Source organism: Gadus macrocephalus, chromosome 15 (genome assembly GCF_031168955.1).
Source record: "Gadus macrocephalus chromosome 15, ASM3116895v1".
Lineage (NCBI taxonomy): Eukaryota > Metazoa > Chordata > Actinopteri > Gadiformes > Gadidae > Gadus > Gadus macrocephalus.
In genome coordinates this window covers 7,310,881-7,326,625 of record NC_082396.1, presented here as the reverse complement: position 1 = coordinate 7,326,625, position 15,745 = coordinate 7,310,881, and the positions used below count along the sequence as shown (strand labels likewise).

The window sequence follows — 15,745 nt, the reverse complement described above, 5'->3', positions numbered from 1 at the left end:
TTTTTGTATTCTTGTGTTTGTATTGTAATTTAATTGTAATATATACCGGCAATAAATAAATAAATCAAACCGGTAATATATCGTGTGTGTGTGTGTGTGTGTGAGATTGTGTGTGTGTGTTTGTATGTGCGTGTCTTTGCATGGGTGTGTGTGTGTGTGTGCGTGGGGGGGGGGGGGTTGTGTTTGCTTGTGTGTGTGTGTGTGTGTGTTTGTGGGAGTGTGTTTGTGTGTGTGGGAGTGTGTTTGTGTGTGTGTGGGAGTTTGTTTGTGTGTGTGTGTGTGTAAGACATCTATAGTTTATTTCCTAGTCTTGCTCTCTCCCCCCAAATCTCTCTATCTCTCTCTCCCTCTCCTTCTCTCTCTCTCTCTCTCTCTCTCTCTCTCTCTCTCTCTCTCTCTCTCTCTCTCTCTCTCTCTCTCTCTCTCTCTCTCTCTCTCTCTCTCTCTCTCTCTCTCTCTCTCTCTCTCTCTCTCTCTCTCTCTCTCTCTCTCTCTCTCTCTCTCTCTCTATGTCTCTCTTTCTTTGTCTCATCCCACTCACACCCTGGGTGACGATGACCTCTTCCGGGGGCGAGCGAGGAGGCAGGAGCGGGTAACTTCAGTCTCTCACTTCGCTCTCGGAGCGAGGACTCGCTTTACCGCTCCCTCCGTCCCCTCGCTCAGAACCAGAGCCGAGACCACCATCTCAACGCCAGGTAACCTTGCTGTGTGTGTATACGTGTGTGTGTGTGTGTGTGTGTGTGTGTGTGTGTGTGTGTGTGTGTGTGTGTGTGTGTGTGTGTGTGTGTGTGTGTGTGTGTGTGTGTGTGTGTGTGTGTGTGTGTGTGTGTGATAGGGGTAGAGAATCCAATGGAAGATCATTTTTTAAATAAGTGAAACGTAGAATACGATGGACCACCAGAAACTGGTCGGATATTATATTGCATCGTATATTGTATGTTATCACATATTACATAATATCAGATAAAGATCATATAAAGATATCAAAGAATACTGTTTAGACCTTAAATATCCAGAACAATTTAATTTTTGAGCAGATGGACTTTCTCTTGCTGCACTACACCCTCTGTATACTTATAGTTATACTGAGTATTACTGTTGTAATGCTAATATTACATCCCTTTACTCTTCATATTATTTATATTTATAAACAGTGTCTGTATCTTATTTTTTGTTTGTCGATTGTATTTCTATGACAACTTATCATCATGTTTGTTGATTATGTTTAATGATCATATATGATACATTTTGTTGATTTTATTGACATGATACATCATATTTAATGTAGGAAACCGTATTTAGCGTATTTTCTAGGTTATTATAAAAACAATTAGTGACATCTTTAAGAGTAGGGTTAGGGTATAGGGGGCAGAACAGTGAATGCATCTCATAATTATCCCCAGCCTTGCTCTATTGGTGAGGTGTTCATTGGCTCATTGTTAGCGTCAGAGCACCCGAGCGCCCATTGTGCTGCTGGACCAGCAGATACAGGCAGAGACACCTCTTTCTGTTTACAACTTTAATCCGTAGTTTCCTCCGCTAACAGCAGACAAAGATTTGAAAAGTTAAAGTTGAAACTTTCTATATCCTTGTTTCATTCATTCACACAATATCCAGAAGCAACTTCACTGTACCATGAATGTTCAATAGCAGGTCTGATGGTTAGCTTCTACTGCTAGCCCCTAGCCTCTGGTATTGTGTTCTAATGGAGCCAGTATCCTTTAGCGGGGCTGGAGCCTGTACCCTGTAGCAGGGCTGAACCCTTGAGCGGGGCCAGAGCCTGTAACCGGTAGCGGGGCTATACCCTTTAGCGGGGCTGTACCCTGTACCCTGTAGAGGGGTCTGTACCCTTTAGCGGGGCTGGAGCCTGTACCCTGTAGTGGGGCCGGAGACTGTACCCTGTAGCGGGGCTGGAGCAAGTACCCTGTAGAGGGGGCCTGTACCCTTTAGTGGGGCTGTACCCTGTACCCTGTAGAGGGGGCCTGTACCCTTTAGTGGGGCTGTACCCTGTACCCTGTAGAGGGGGCCTGTACCCTTTAGTGGGGCTGTACCCTGTACCCTGTAGAGGGGGCCTGTACCCTTTAGTGGGGCTGTACCCTGTAGAGGGGGCCTGTACCCTTTAGTGGGGCTGTACCCTGTACCCTGTAGAGGGGGATTGTACCCTTTGGTGGGGCTGTACCCTGTACCCTGTAGAGGGGGCCTGTACCCTTAGCGGGCTGGAGCCTGTACCCTGTAGTGGGGCCGGAGACTGTACCCTGTAACGGGGCTGTACCCTGTACCCTTTAGCGAGGCCGGAACCTGTAGCGGGGCTGAACCCTGTACCCTTTAGCGGGGCTGTACCCTGTAGCGGGGCTGGAGCCTGTACCCTGTAGCGGGGCTGGAGCCTGTACCCTGTAGCGGGCTGGAGCCTGTACCCTGTAGCGGGCTGCGGGGCCGGACCACGACCCAGTCTCAAACCGCCACTCTATAGGATGGAGAGGGAGAGAGAGATCCATTCATTATCTGGTTAATACACCACAACACCACACACTAGACTACAACACTACACACATGACACTGAACCCACAACACAACACATAGAACCACACTACAATACATAACTAAAGACACAATGTAATACAACACAACACACAGAAGCGCACACTACGATAGACTGCACAAACAACACTACATTAAAAAACTACACACAACCCTAAACACAAAGCACTACACACAACTTACAGAACCGCACTCCAGCAAAACAAACTAAAGACTACAAACACAACACTTTGCTACACACAAAACACAACACACCCTACACGCTTACTCAGAACAACGTAGGACCCACCCTGTGGGGGGTGGGGGGGGGGAAGGGGGTCCGGGGAGCAGCCGGCTGAGTGGCGGTCCGGAGGTGGACAAAGATCCATATCCACACAACACACACGTGACACATGATTAATCGGCAGGTTGCGCCCCAGCGGCCCAATAGACCATGTGACCCGCCCCCCCCGCCCGGGCCGCTCCGAGGAGCGTGGGCGAAGGTGCAGGAGGGCACCCATCCACCCAGGGAGGGGGGTTGTGTGTGTGTGTGTGTGTGTGAGACTGAAAGTGTGTGAGACAGTGTGTGTGTGTGTGTGTGTGTGTGTGAGAGCGTGAGTGTGTGTGTGAGCTTGAGTGTGTGTGTGAGACAGTGTGTGTGTGAGACTGTGTGTGTGTGTGTGTGTGTGTGAGCGAGAGCGTGAGTGTGTGTGTGTGTGTGAGACTGAGAGTGTGTGTTTGTGTGTGTGCGTTTGTGAGACTGAGGGTGTGTGTGTGTTTGAGACTGAGAGTGTGTGTGTGTAGGGGGGGGGGGGGTGAGAGAGTGTGTAAGCTTAACTGAAGAAATTATGTTTCATTACTGAATGTCATCGTAAGTTGTTCTGTGCGTCTTAGATAGAGTTAGAGAGAGAGAGAGAGAGAGAGAGAGAGAGGGAGAGAGAGAGAGAGAGAGGGAGAGTTCACTAGTGTCTATTGTGATATGTGAATCAGCGTGAATGAGTGAACTTATTAAATTATATTGTAGTCATACTCCAATGTTCTGTGTGTGTGTGTGTGTGTGTGTGTGTGTGTGTGTGTGCGTGTGGGACCTCCATCTGTCAGAAGGTGGGCGGCCCCCAAACCAACATTTTTGTATCTGTGGGCGTTCAAAAGACTGGCGAGAGAGAGGGGGGAGAGGGGGAGAGACAGGGCGTAGAGAGAGGGAGAGAGGGAGAATGAAACCTCTCTTTGTGTATTTGAGATGTTAGTGTTAAGATAAACCTCATTTCTTATGCTTACTATAAATATAATTACATAATATAATTATAATTCTCGCTCTTATTATTAATATTACCATTATTTTATTTAGAATGGGGCTGAGGAGCTTTATAATCATTCATTCATTCATCAATTTTAAGCTTCAAAAATAAATATAAAAGGATATTCAAATTAATTTATACATGAATTAATTATTAATTATTATATTATAGATACTACCCTTACCCTAACCCGGTATAATATATAATATGTAGAATTATAATAATTCATATTCATAAAAAAGATCATATCTATCAATGATTATATTGTTATAAGATATGTTAATATAATGAATTAATCTCAAACCAATCTAAATTGTTAATGTAAATGTAATGTTCATTTTAGATATAAATGATACATATTGGTAATGATATGACAATGTGTGTGTGTGTGTGTGCTTGTTTGTGTGTGTGTGTGTGTGTGTGTCACTCAAACTCATAACACGTTTGCATGCTTATTTTCTTCTCCTATTTCTATTCCTTGTAACTGAGCTGTATTATAACCATCATCATCATCATCATCATCATCATCATATGGTAAAACCAGCCCCCGTCCCTCAGACTGTATCACCTGGTCCACCAGGTGGTTCTCACACCTTCTCCTCTGGTCCACAGGAGGCCACGCCCACATCTCCACCAGCACCACCCAACGCACCACCCAACGCCCTGCAGAGCCAGGGCGGGGTTACCCCAGGAGAGAGGAGAGGAGAGGAGAGAGGAGAGGGGAACAGGAGAGAGGAGAGAGGAGAGGGGTCAAGGAGAGAGGAGAGAGGAGAGGAGAGGGGTCCAGGAGAGAGGAGAGGAGAAGGGCCAGGGGAGAGAGAGGGGTCCAGGAGAGAGAGAGGGGTCTGCCTCTCCCCCAGGTCCACCACCATGGCCCACGGCCAGCCTGACGTGAGCCACATGTACGCGGCGCCCCATCCGCCCCCCTCGTACGCCTGCAGCGCAGACCTGTACCCCGACCCGTCGGCCAGCTACCTGGCCACCTCCACCTGCGCCGTGTCCTACCACCACCACCACCACCACCACCCCGCCCCCCCCTACAGCCCCAAGCCCCCCCCGGCCGACGGCCCACTGCTCCCCCTGCTCCCAGACTACGGGGGCTTCTACCCCCCCGCCTGCCAGCGCGACCCCCCCGGGCCCGCCTTCCCGGAGAGGAAGACGCTGGCGTACCCGCTGGAGTCGCTCCGCCTGCCGCCCCCGCCCCTCACGCCGCTCAACACCATCAGGAACTTCACGCTGGCGCCGCCCGGCCCGGCCCCCCAGGGCCCCGTCATGGCGGCTGCGTTCGGCCACCACAGCCTGCCGCTGCGCCCCATCCTGCGGCCCAGGAAGTACCCCACCCGGCCCAGCAAGACCCCGGTGCACCAGCGGCCCTACCCCTGCCCCGCCGACGGCTGCGACCGCCGCTTCTCGCGCTCCGACGAGCTGAGCCGCCACGTGCGCATCCACACGGGCCACAAGCCCTTCCAGTGCCGCGTCTGCCTGCGCGCCTTCAGCCGCAGCGACCACCTGACCACGCACATCCGCACGCACACCGGGGAGAAGCCCTTCTGCTGCGACACCTGCGGACGCAAGTTCGCCCGCAGCGACGAGAGGAGACGACACCTGAAGATCCACCAGAGACAGAAAGACAAGAAGGCCTGCTAGGGTCCTGCTCTACAGCGGCCCTCTGACCCCCCCCCCCCCCCCCCCCCCCCCCATCACTCAACAGGGGCACCTCCTGGGGGACGTCAGGTGGGCTCCCTTGGGGCCCTCCCCCTTAGGGTCCCAACCCTTAGGGACCCTCCTTAGGGAGCGTTAGAAGGCTCCACTCAGGGATGTTAGTTCCTGAGGCAGTTTGTAGCGATGAGTTACAGGTCCCTCCGTCTGAACAGGACCCCATATGTCCCTGATAGTACAGGTGACCTCACAGGTGACGGTGTTCAGATAGTGGTCTGGAGGACAGACACCTCACCTGTACTCCCCAAACACCACACCTGTGGGAGCAGGTTTGGAGGAGGAAGATTGAAGCTGAAGATTTTGAACTTTTTTTAGGAACCATACTAGCCTTTAATATAAAACTGTCTTTTGATAAATTGTGATTGAACGTTTTTCAATAAAGAGTGATCCTCCTGGTCCTAGTTTCATCAGACCCGTCTCACCTGGTCTCCATCAGACCCGTCTCACCTGGTCTCCATCGGCCTGTCTCACGGTAGCAGCGGTTATAATGTGTTCCACCACTAGATAGAGCTGCTGCACTCTTCACCACAGGAGGAATCTTACCGGGCTAATGTTTCACATGTAGAGAGTTTAACCTGAAGCTTATGCCGAAAGCCACACAGGCCAGAGGCCCGACAGTAACACAGGCCTGATGGTAACACAGGCCTGAGGCCTGACAGTACAGGCCCCAGGCCTGACAGACAGGCAAGGGGAAACAGTAATAAAGACCTGACAGTAACACATTGCCCAGGCCTGACAGTAGCATAATACTGACGGTAACACTAACACAGGCCTGACACGGTAACATTAACGCAGGCCTGACAACAAAGGAGTAAGAACCCCTAACAATACAATGCTAGGGCGTTGCTCTATCTACTGAGCTATTTAGGGAATACAACCCCAGCCTGCATGTTAGGTTAGAGATGGTTAGTTTAGGCATAAGGAATAGTAACTTGTCATCATCAGGTTTAAACCCCGTTCAGGTCGTGGTTCAGAGTTATGAACACTCGGTTCTTCAGTGAAACTCAAACGTTAAATACTTTAAGTTGCGTTTATTTTGCCAACAGAACTGGATCAGATAAGAACAATATGAGAACATGGAAGAGGTTTATATTGAGCGCCTCCGTAAGTCTGCTGCTGAGGACCTTCTAGTTCTGAAGAATCCGAGGGGATGAGGGGCCTCCTGGTCTTTAGAGACCCACTCCGGGACCGGGGTAGGGTTCCGAGCCGCACCAGAAGTCGTGTGGCTGGGAAATGTCCATGAGCCAGACCTCGGAGCCCTGGGGGGCCCCGGCCTCCCCCGGGACCACCTTGTAGTAGTGACAGTCTCTCCCGTCGTCAGGGTCGTATGGGGGGGCCAGGATATCCAGGAACGCCGTGGGTCCATCCACCGCATCGATCCGGTGGAGGTTGTCCCGGTGGGGGGCGAGGACGCACGGGCCACTGTGCTCCGTGTACTCCCCGGTGGACCGGAGCACCGAGCGGCGGAGCGAGCCGGACGGGCCGGTGGGAGTCCCGGACAGCGGAGATAGGTCCAGCCGGTCGAAGCACGTGATCCGCGTCTTGCCGTACATGACTTTGAGCATACCGTACATCCCCGGGTGGTCGTGGAGGGGGATGGACGCCCCGCGCTTCAGGAGGAACACCCCCATGCTGAACTCGTCCGTCTCGCAAATGTGCATGTAGGTAACCGGCGGAGGGCCACCGGGGTACGGCGGCTGGGGGCCCCGGCCCGGGGCTCCACCAGACGCAGGTCCGCCGCCCTGACCTCATTCAGCAGAGCCCGCAGTTTGCTCTGCTGCTCCGGGAAAACTCTGCCGGCCTCCTCGACACACCGGAAGGTGGCGAGCGCCTGGCGGGCGACCCGCTGCACAACGGAGCTCCGCATGTCGTCCCCGGGTCTCATGCCGAGCGGGCCCCGCGAGCCGCGGCGGCAGCCAGGGTCGAAGGGTCGGTACACCTCTCACTCTGAGGCGGTCGCTGAGACTCCGCTCCCGCGGGTTCGGGACGCTGTGAGCCGCAGGAGCTGCAGAGAGGAGCTCGATGACCTCGGGGCGTCTGACCGAGCTCAACAACAGCCCATCTGTGGAAAGCTGTCACGCACGTCTCTCACGTCCGCACTCCGCACGACACTTCACACATCACGTCGGCGCGGTGCATTGTGGGATTCGTAGTCCCAGCAGCCGCAGCGGTTGTCTGTTTGACACTCTCACAAAGTAGGTTTAAAATAAAAAGATAAAAATCAATTATTTCCGATCAAGCAATTTGATCGGACACGAGGCATTCCATGAGCACTGATCTAGAGTATAACAGTCTGGGGATCTAACTACAGGCGGATCACTCCTGTATCCCTCCGCTCTGCAGGTGTTTGTCTCTTGTATCCCTCCGCTCTGCAGGTGTATTACTCTTGTATCCCTCCGCGCTGCCAGTGTATCACTATCCCTCTGGTCTGCAGGTGCTTCCGATCGCCGGGAACGCATCACCGCAGCGTTAACAGACTCTTACGTCACTGGGAGACGTCCCATGGTGCCGAGCAGCAAGATAGTGCGAAGGACATGTGTATGTGTGTTGCTTGGCAACAGTCCAGTCGCGGAACTATTTGTGTTGGTGCAGCCAAGTAAACCATTTCATAAAATAGGTCCTCATGTGTAGGCGGTTCTCTAATAAATGGAGATGAACTGTTGATAAAATTGATGACCTTATCCTACGACTGAATCCCAGCTGATATTCAGCAGAACAGCCTCCGTATGTGATTAAACAATAACAACAATGATCTTTAGGTCCTTATATAGACATTGAGACAAATACGTGTCGTGTTGGTAATTAATAAAGCCCTTTTATTTTTTCATATTGCAGCCTTGAACTTTTTGCTTCATGTCTGATTTTTTTAATTTAATATCGGTAGCTGCATTCTGCATTTATGTCTACATGTTCTTCCCTGCGCTAGCAACACACATCTGTGAATGCGCAAACTTACACAATATAGGCCTACGTAACTCTTTCTGGTTCAGTTATGAAATCCAAACCGGTACGTATTTATGTTTCAGGTATATTAGTTCTGATTTAGAAAGTAGTATTACTCTGAATGTTGCAATACACCTTTTTTTCTCATGGAAAGGGCATGTTGTTTGTACTGCGTTTTTACTCACTTCAGTAAAGAAGTATTTGGTTTTCCAAACTCCTCGCTGCCTGCTGCCTCTTTCTTGGATCCACCTTACCCAGACCGGAACAGAAGTTACATTTGTATTTCCGGTAGTAGAAAGACCTTCAAGAGGAGATGTTGGATACATGTTTAATTCAGATCTTCACAGTACAGTGGTATACAGAGTGTTCCTCTAACGAGCTCTACAAACAGAACATAGGAAACTCTAACACCTTGACGTCATAACTTAAGTCTACCGCAGTGACGTCATAACGTAACATCCCACCGTGATGTCAAAACGTAACTGTACCATAATAACGTTTCTCTACACCATGACGTCCTAACTTTACTCTACCAACACGATGTAATCACCTTACTCTACCACCGTGACGTAATCAACTTACTCTACCACCTTGACTTCATCACATGACTCTACCACGTGACGTCATAACGTTACTGAACCACCAGGAAGTCTGTGTTTTCTATGTGCTGCTTCGTGTCGCTCTGAGACATCTGCTGCCAGACTCCCTTGAGCGCTGAATTAGCCCTGATGCTATGCCTTAAACACCTTTTATAGCTAGCACAAACACGCACATACATGGTCATGCACACACACTCGCACGCACACGCACACACACACACAATTAATATACCTTCTTTTATTAATTATCAGTTTAAATGTTCTCCTACCACAAGTTCTGGATACAGAATTTACAAAATATACTAACAGTTAAAAACCCAGAACCATTTACAGCAGAGATACGTATAACCCCAGAGACCGGGCCGATGGGCAGTATACTACGTACAGGTGTGTGTGTGTGTGTGTGTGTGTGTGTGTGTGTGTGTGTGTGTGTGTGTGTGTGTGTGTGTGTGTGTGTGTGTGTGTGTGTGTGTGTGTGTAGCAGTGATCAGCAGACTCCATCACCCAGAGCCATAGTCCAGAGGTTAAAGGTCAAAGGTCAAAAGTTAAAGCAGGACCCCGGGGCTACATTCAGAAGACAGTAACCGTTAGTAACCGGTTGTGTAACGAGGCTAAGGGTTTAGGTGACGTTGCGTGGTCTCATTGTGTTGATATAGTGATCTTGTGTTATATACTGCTCTTGTGTTATTATCATGTATGTATGTGTAGTTATGTTGTGTTATTGTGTTGTGTTTTGCTATACCATTGTTAGATTATATTCTATTGTTGTTGTGTTGTTCTATAATGCTGTTCTCCTTGTGTGGGGTTTGTTGTTGGGTTATATTGTTGTTGTGGTTCTAATGGTTCTAGTGGCGTTGTGTGTATTGTTGTGTTATAATGTTCTAGTTCTGGTGGTTGTGAGGGTCTCTAGCGGTGGAGGTCCAGGTCCAGGTCCAGGTCCAGGTCCAGGTCCTAGCCAGTCTCCTGGAGGAGGAGGTCCCCTCTAGACATCGTAGCCCAGGGACCTGCAGCGCTGTCTGGGCTCCCAGACCCACCCCGGGTCCTGGTCTTGGTCCAGGTCCTGGTCCAGGCTGGGCCTGGAAGAAGAGGAGGAGCTCCTGTCGTCATGGAAACCAGAGTATGGTTGACCCCCTGCTGACCTGAAAGTAAACAGACAGTCATGATGTTGATGATGTCATGATGGTGATGATGTCAGGGTGGTGATGTCATGGTGGTGATGATGTCATGAGGTCACGGTCGTGATGATGGCATGATGGTGATAATGTCAAGTCGGTGATGATGTCATGCCAGTGATGATGTCATGCCGGTGATGTCATGATGGTGATGTCATGATGTCACAGTGTTGATGATGTCATGACGTCACAGTGTTCATGATGGCATGATGGTGATAATGTCATGGTGTCAAGCTGGTGATGATGTCCTGATGGTGATGATATCATGATGTCACAGTGGTGAGGATGTTATGCTGGTGATGATGTCATGCTGGTGATGATGTAGTGGTCTCACGGTTGTGATGATGTCACGCTGGTGATGTTGTCATGATGGTGATGACGTCATGACTCATGATGTCACGGTGGTGATGATGTCATGCTGGTAATGATGTCATGCTGGTGATGATGTCATGGTCTCATGGTAGTGGGGAGCTACTTGCCTGCTCTTGGACATCCTGTGGCGAGCTTGCTCAGCGAGCTGCTGAGGAGACCACAGACACGTAGACACGCACAGGTCACGGATAAATATAGAAAAACACAAAGAACTAGCTCTAGTAGTCTAGAATGCATTTGGGCTTTACCCTGTTGTGCAATTTACAAAGCACTTTGAAAGTGTGTGTGTCTACCTGTGTGGGGACTTTTGTGTTTGTGTGTGTTCATGTGTGCGGTCCCTCTGGTAGTGTGTGTATGTACCTGTGTGCGGTCCCTCTGGCAGTAAGTGTGTGTGTACCTGTGTGTGTTTGTACCTGTGTGGGGGGGCGGTCCCTCTGGCAGTCGGCGTGCTCCTCCCCCTGGTAGGACCGGACCCGCCGCTCTGCGAGGGCGATCCGCTCCAGCAGCGCCTCGATGAAGCGCTGGAGGCGGAGCCTCCCGCTGGCCTCTTGCCGCGCCGCCGCCGCCAAAAAGCTCTGGATGCTCAGCGCCTCTCTGGGAGCAGGGAGCAGACGCTGAGTTGTTAGCGCATTGTAGCATTAGCTGTGAATGAGGTTAGCGAGGGGCTAGCTAGCGAACCAACGACCACTCTCTACTCTTTACTGAGGTCTAAGGGGCGGGGCTCCCCCCTCTGCTCTGAGTAGGGCCATATGGGCTAGCTAGCTCCTAGCGACGGGCTAGCTAGCTCCTAGCGACGGGCTAGCTAACTCCTTGGGACTCGAAGGCTAGCTCCTAGCGACGGGCTAGCTACCTCCTAGCGACAGGCTAGCTAGATCCTAGCGACGGGCTACCTACCTCTCGCGCTGCTCCAGCCGGTCCTCAGAGGCGTTGAGCTGCTCCCTCAGGGCGGCGATCACGCTGACGGCCACGTCCACCTGGCGGCTCAGCGCGCGCTGCCGCTCCGCCGCCTCCTGCCGCTCGCGGGCCAGGTGGCGCCAGTGAGCACGCTCACACAGCAGCTCCGTGTCCGTGCGGGCTAGCTCCCAGCTGACACGTGCTAGCCGGCGCTGCATGCTGCCGTCGGCCGCGTGCAGCAGTACGGCGAGCCGGCCACGCACCGCCGCCTCCAGCCCCGCCCAACGGGAGACATCTGACAGACAGCATGGGGTTATAGATCTGTAACCATGGGGTTATAAATCCTAGAACCATTGGGTTATAGATCTATACAGGGTTCATACACTTTTGGACCAATGGATTTCCATGACTTTTCCATGACTTTTCCATGACTTTAAACCAAATTTCCATGACCAAACATTTTGTGAAATCTCGGTGTTAACGTGCAAAAGTGATAAAATGTAGTATTAAAACTAACAATGGGAATTCGGAGGCATACTGTATACATTAAATGACACAAATGATTGATTCGCAACGACATCGAGGGCAGATATTACATATATATATATGTATTTTGTCTTAACATCGGCGCCATCCCATAGCCTCACATGTAAATCCATCTGTTTGGACTGTAAATAACTATTCAGGCTTTTGTCGAAGAGAATGACGTATGCCCTTTGCTTCATTACGTTGGACAACGTCAGACTCCTGAAGTGGGGCGCGAGACCGAAAGAGCAGAGGTACGAGCATTTGCTTTCGCCACAAGCAAACTGTGTTGCTATCTGGCTATCGGGGAACATTCTTTGAAAGAGCAGGCTAGCATCTTCAGATGACTTAAACGAATAATGCGAATTAGCCACCTTCAGTGCCCACATTACCTCCGCAGTTAAGACTTCCTTTTTTGTGACAGCATCGGTTATTGACGACTGCTTGGCCAAAGAGAGAGACGTGCTGTTTGCCGTAGCAGTTGCCCTGGCTGTGGTGGTGAGAAAGCCGGTGATGGGGTTTGACTTAGCTCCGCTAGCAGCAGCGCTCTGGTGTTTAGTGCCTTTCGCATGGCTCGTTAATGCCGCCTCTCTCATGTTAGATATGTCAAACGTTTTGTCACCACATAACCTACATTTAGCTCGGCCCGGGTCTTTGTCGGATGAAACCCATGACATATATTTCTCATTTCGCAACCAAGCATTGCTGAACCTACACTTCCCTGGCATTTTGAATAATTTTGGCTTCCCTCAGATACTGTTGCTATGGCCAACAAACGTTTCAGTTGCGTATGTTTTAGTTTCAGCGCGTGCCTGTTTATACTTTGAGCGTATTTCATTTAAAGGCATATTCATGATTTAAAACTCAGCGTAAATGAACGACAAGAAAATATGAATAAAAAAAATTTCCATGACTTTTCCAAAACTTTTGGGACTTTATTTTTTTAAAGCACTTTTCCAGGCCTGGAAATAACCATTTTAAAATTCCATGACTTTTCCAGGTTTTTCATGACCGTACGAACCCTGTCTATAACCACATGGTTTTAGATCTAAAACACATAACCATATGGTTTTAGATCTATAACCATACAGATACTAGGATCTATAACAACAGATCCTATTATCTGTATAGTTATAGATCTTAAACCATGTGGTTTTAGATCTATAACCATACCACCATATATCTATATCTATATATCTATACCTCTATACATCTATCTATCTAAAAATACTAGCCTCTAGGATTCAGAGTTCAGGAGTGGATCAGCAGTAACAGTTTCCTTACCGGTCCGAACATCCCTTCCTCCAAACTCCACAGACGGCCCTGGACCCCCTGGGTCTGACCCACCTCCAGGCGCTGGTCTAGGGTCCGGGTCTGACCCACCTCCTGGCGCTGGTCTAGGGTCTGGGTCTGACCCACCTCCAGGCGCTGGTCTAGGGTCTGGGTCTGACCCACCTCCAGGCGCTGGTCTTGGGTCTGGACCCGGGTCTGTGGGTGGTCTTGGGTCTGGACCCGTGTCTGTGGGTGGTCTTGGGTCTGGACCCGGGTCTGTGGGGGGTCTTGGGTCTGGACCCGGGTCTGTGGGGGGTCTTGGGTCTGGACCCGGGTCTGTGGGTGGTCTTGGGTCTGGACCCGGGTCGGTGGGTGGTCTTGGGTCTGGACCCGGGTCGGTGGGTGGTCTTGGGTCTGGACCCGGGTCTGTGGGTGGTCTTGGGTCTGGACCCGGGTCTGTGGGGGGTCTTGGGTCTGGACCCGGGTCTGTGGGGGGTCTTGGGTCTGGACCCGGGCCTGTGGGTGGTCTTGGGTCTGGACCCGGGTCGGTGGGTGGTCTTGGGTCTGGACCCGGGTCGGTGGGTGGTCTTGGGTGAGGCGGACTGGGTAGACTGAGGAAGAGGATCCGACTCAGTACTTCCGCATTTTTCCTGGCATCCTCCTCCTCCACCACCTCCTCCTCCCCGTCGTCCTTGGGGCCCACGCCGGCGCTCCTGGTCCGGCGCCTCCTGGGGGGAGACCGTCGCCCCCCGCTGGGCCCCAGGGGGGGGGCACCGGGGGGGCGCTGGGGGAGGGGCTTCATGGTGGTCCGCAGCGAGGCCAGGGTCCCGGGGCGGTCCCTCCCCGCACATCGGGAGCAGCCCAGCGACAGCCCCCCCCCTACGCTGCTGAGGCCTTCAGCGGGTCTGGAGCCCAACGCCTGCTGCATGACCGCTGGACAGAGAATACAGTACAGTATCCTACTGTATCTATTACTGTAGAATAGAAGGCCTGCTGCCTGACCGCTGGAAAGAGAATACAGTATACAGTATCATACTGTATCTATTACTGTAGAGTAGAAAGCCTACTGCCTGACCGCTGGACAGAGGATACAGTATACAGTATCATACTGTATCTATTACTGTAGAGTAGAAAGCCTACTGCCTGACCGCTGGACAGAGGATACAGTATACAGTATCATACTGTATCTATTACTGTAGAGTAGAAAGCCTACTGCCTGACCGCTGGACAGAGGATACAGTATACAGTATCCTACTGTATATATTACTGTAGAGTAGAAAGCTTACTGCCTGACCGCTGGACAGAGGATACAGTATACAGTATCCTACTGTATCTATTACTGTAGAGTAGAAGGCCTGCTGCCTGACCGCTGGAGAGAGAATAAAATATAGATTTATGATGACTATATGCTCTGTAAGGTGACCTTGGGTGTCTTGAAAGGTGCCTCTAAATTAAATGTATTATTATTATTATTATTATTACTGTAGAATAGAACGTCTGCTGCATGACCGCTGGAAAGAGAATAGAATACAGTATACTCTATCATAATATACAGTATACTATAGTATACTATATAGTATAGTATAAGTATACTATATAATACTATATCTATTACTAACTAGTATCACTGTAGAATAGAACTCATGCTGCATGGCCGAGAATAAAATATACTATATCATACTATATCATAGTATATATATACCATATCATACTATATAGTATACTATATATTTTACTGATTACTAGTACTAACTATAGAAGAGAATATATATTAGTATCTATTACTATACTACTATATTATAATACTATATAGTACAATATACATTACTAATATAACTGAGCAGGACCCACTACAGACATGACACTTTATTGTACTATATCATACATACTATACTACTATATCATAATACATTACAGTACTATATCTATTACTAATTTAACTGAGCAGGACCCACTGCAGAGGCATGGAGAATACTCTATAAATACAATAAATACAATATAATAGGCCTACGTGTTGATCTCCAGACCTCTGGAGCGCTGGTATCCACATGTATCAACACTCCGCTCATTGTGTTGTGTCATTAAGATCCTTACCGCTCAAGGCTGACGGCTCAATCCCGGTTGGGCTAGGAGTCAGCTAGCGGGTAGCATTAACACTAGCAATGTACCGGGGACCCTACCGTGTACCGGTGGTCCTACCAGGAGTCCTACCGTGTACCGGGGGTCCTACCGTGTTCCTGGGGTCTTACCGCGTTCCAGGGTCCTACGGGGCTGCCATGTCGCGGGGGGCGTCTCCTCGGCGCGAGTCACGCTGGCGGGAGGGACCGACGGAGGACACCGTAGACTCGCCTGGAGATACAAGCGCAGCAGGGGGTCGCGTCTCGTCATCGGCCTACACATCCCCCCCCCCCCCCCCCCTCGACCAATCACATCC

At 50.4% G+C, this 15,745-nt stretch overlaps 3 protein-coding genes and 1 long non-coding RNA gene across 4 annotated transcripts; 2 read left to right on the top strand and 2 right to left on the bottom strand.

Moving 5' to 3' along the window:
• The first annotated feature begins 4,222 nt into the window (after window positions 1-4,222).
• Window positions 4,223-5,969, top strand: LOC132473816 (early growth response protein 2b-like). The gene has a single exon (XM_060074097.1). It carries the CDS (start codon window positions 4,347-4,349, stop codon window positions 5,460-5,462), a length of 1,116 nt encoding a protein of 371 aa, XP_059930080.1. The 5' UTR covers window positions 4,223-4,346; the 3' UTR covers window positions 5,463-5,969.
• Window positions 5,970-6,552: 583 nt separating this feature from the next.
• On the bottom strand, window positions 6,553-8,211 carry LOC132473817 (2-aminoethanethiol dioxygenase-like). The gene is given in 2 exon segments (XM_060074098.1): window positions 6,553-7,255; window positions 7,258-8,211. Coding segments are annotated over 2 exon segments (714 nt in total). The 5' UTR covers window positions 7,420-8,211; the 3' UTR covers window positions 6,553-6,703.
• A 578-nt stretch (window positions 8,212-8,789) lies between these two features.
• Window positions 8,790-15,719, bottom strand: LOC132473815 (uncharacterized). The gene is made up of 6 exons (XM_060074096.1): window positions 15,561-15,719; window positions 13,324-14,244; window positions 11,515-11,809; window positions 11,034-11,214; window positions 10,728-10,768; window positions 8,790-10,215 (listed from the first exon to the last, which is right to left on the bottom strand). Exons 1-6 carry the CDS (start codon window positions 15,709-15,711, stop codon window positions 10,059-10,061), a joined length of 1,746 nt encoding a protein of 581 aa, XP_059930079.1. The 5' UTR covers window positions 15,712-15,719; the 3' UTR covers window positions 8,790-10,058.
• On the top strand, window positions 12,127-12,963 carry LOC132473103 (uncharacterized). Its single transcript, XR_009529252.1, has 2 exons — window positions 12,127-12,537; window positions 12,578-12,963. It is a non-coding gene; the product is annotated as an uncharacterized LOC132473103 (long non-coding RNA).
• Window positions 15,720-15,745: the final 26 nt, after the last annotated feature.

Excerpts from the sequence above, each read along its gene's own strand:
- LOC132473816 (XM_060074097.1), top strand. The coding sequence starts at position 4,347 with ATGGTAAAACCAGCCCCCGTCCCTCAGACTGTATCACCTGGTCCACCA.
- LOC132473815 (XM_060074096.1), bottom strand. The coding sequence starts at position 15,711 with ATGTGTAGGCCGATGACGAGACGCGACCCCCTGCTGCGCTTGTATCTC. Across the intron at positions 11,215-11,514 it reads CGGCTGGAGCAGCGCGAGAG|AGAGGCGCTGAGCATCCAGA; the intron begins GTAGGTAGCCCG and ends CCCTGCTCCCAG. Across the intron at positions 10,769-11,033 it reads GGGACCGCCCCCCCACACAG|CAGCTCGCTGAGCAAGCTCG; the intron begins GTACAAACACAC and ends TGGTCTCCTCAG.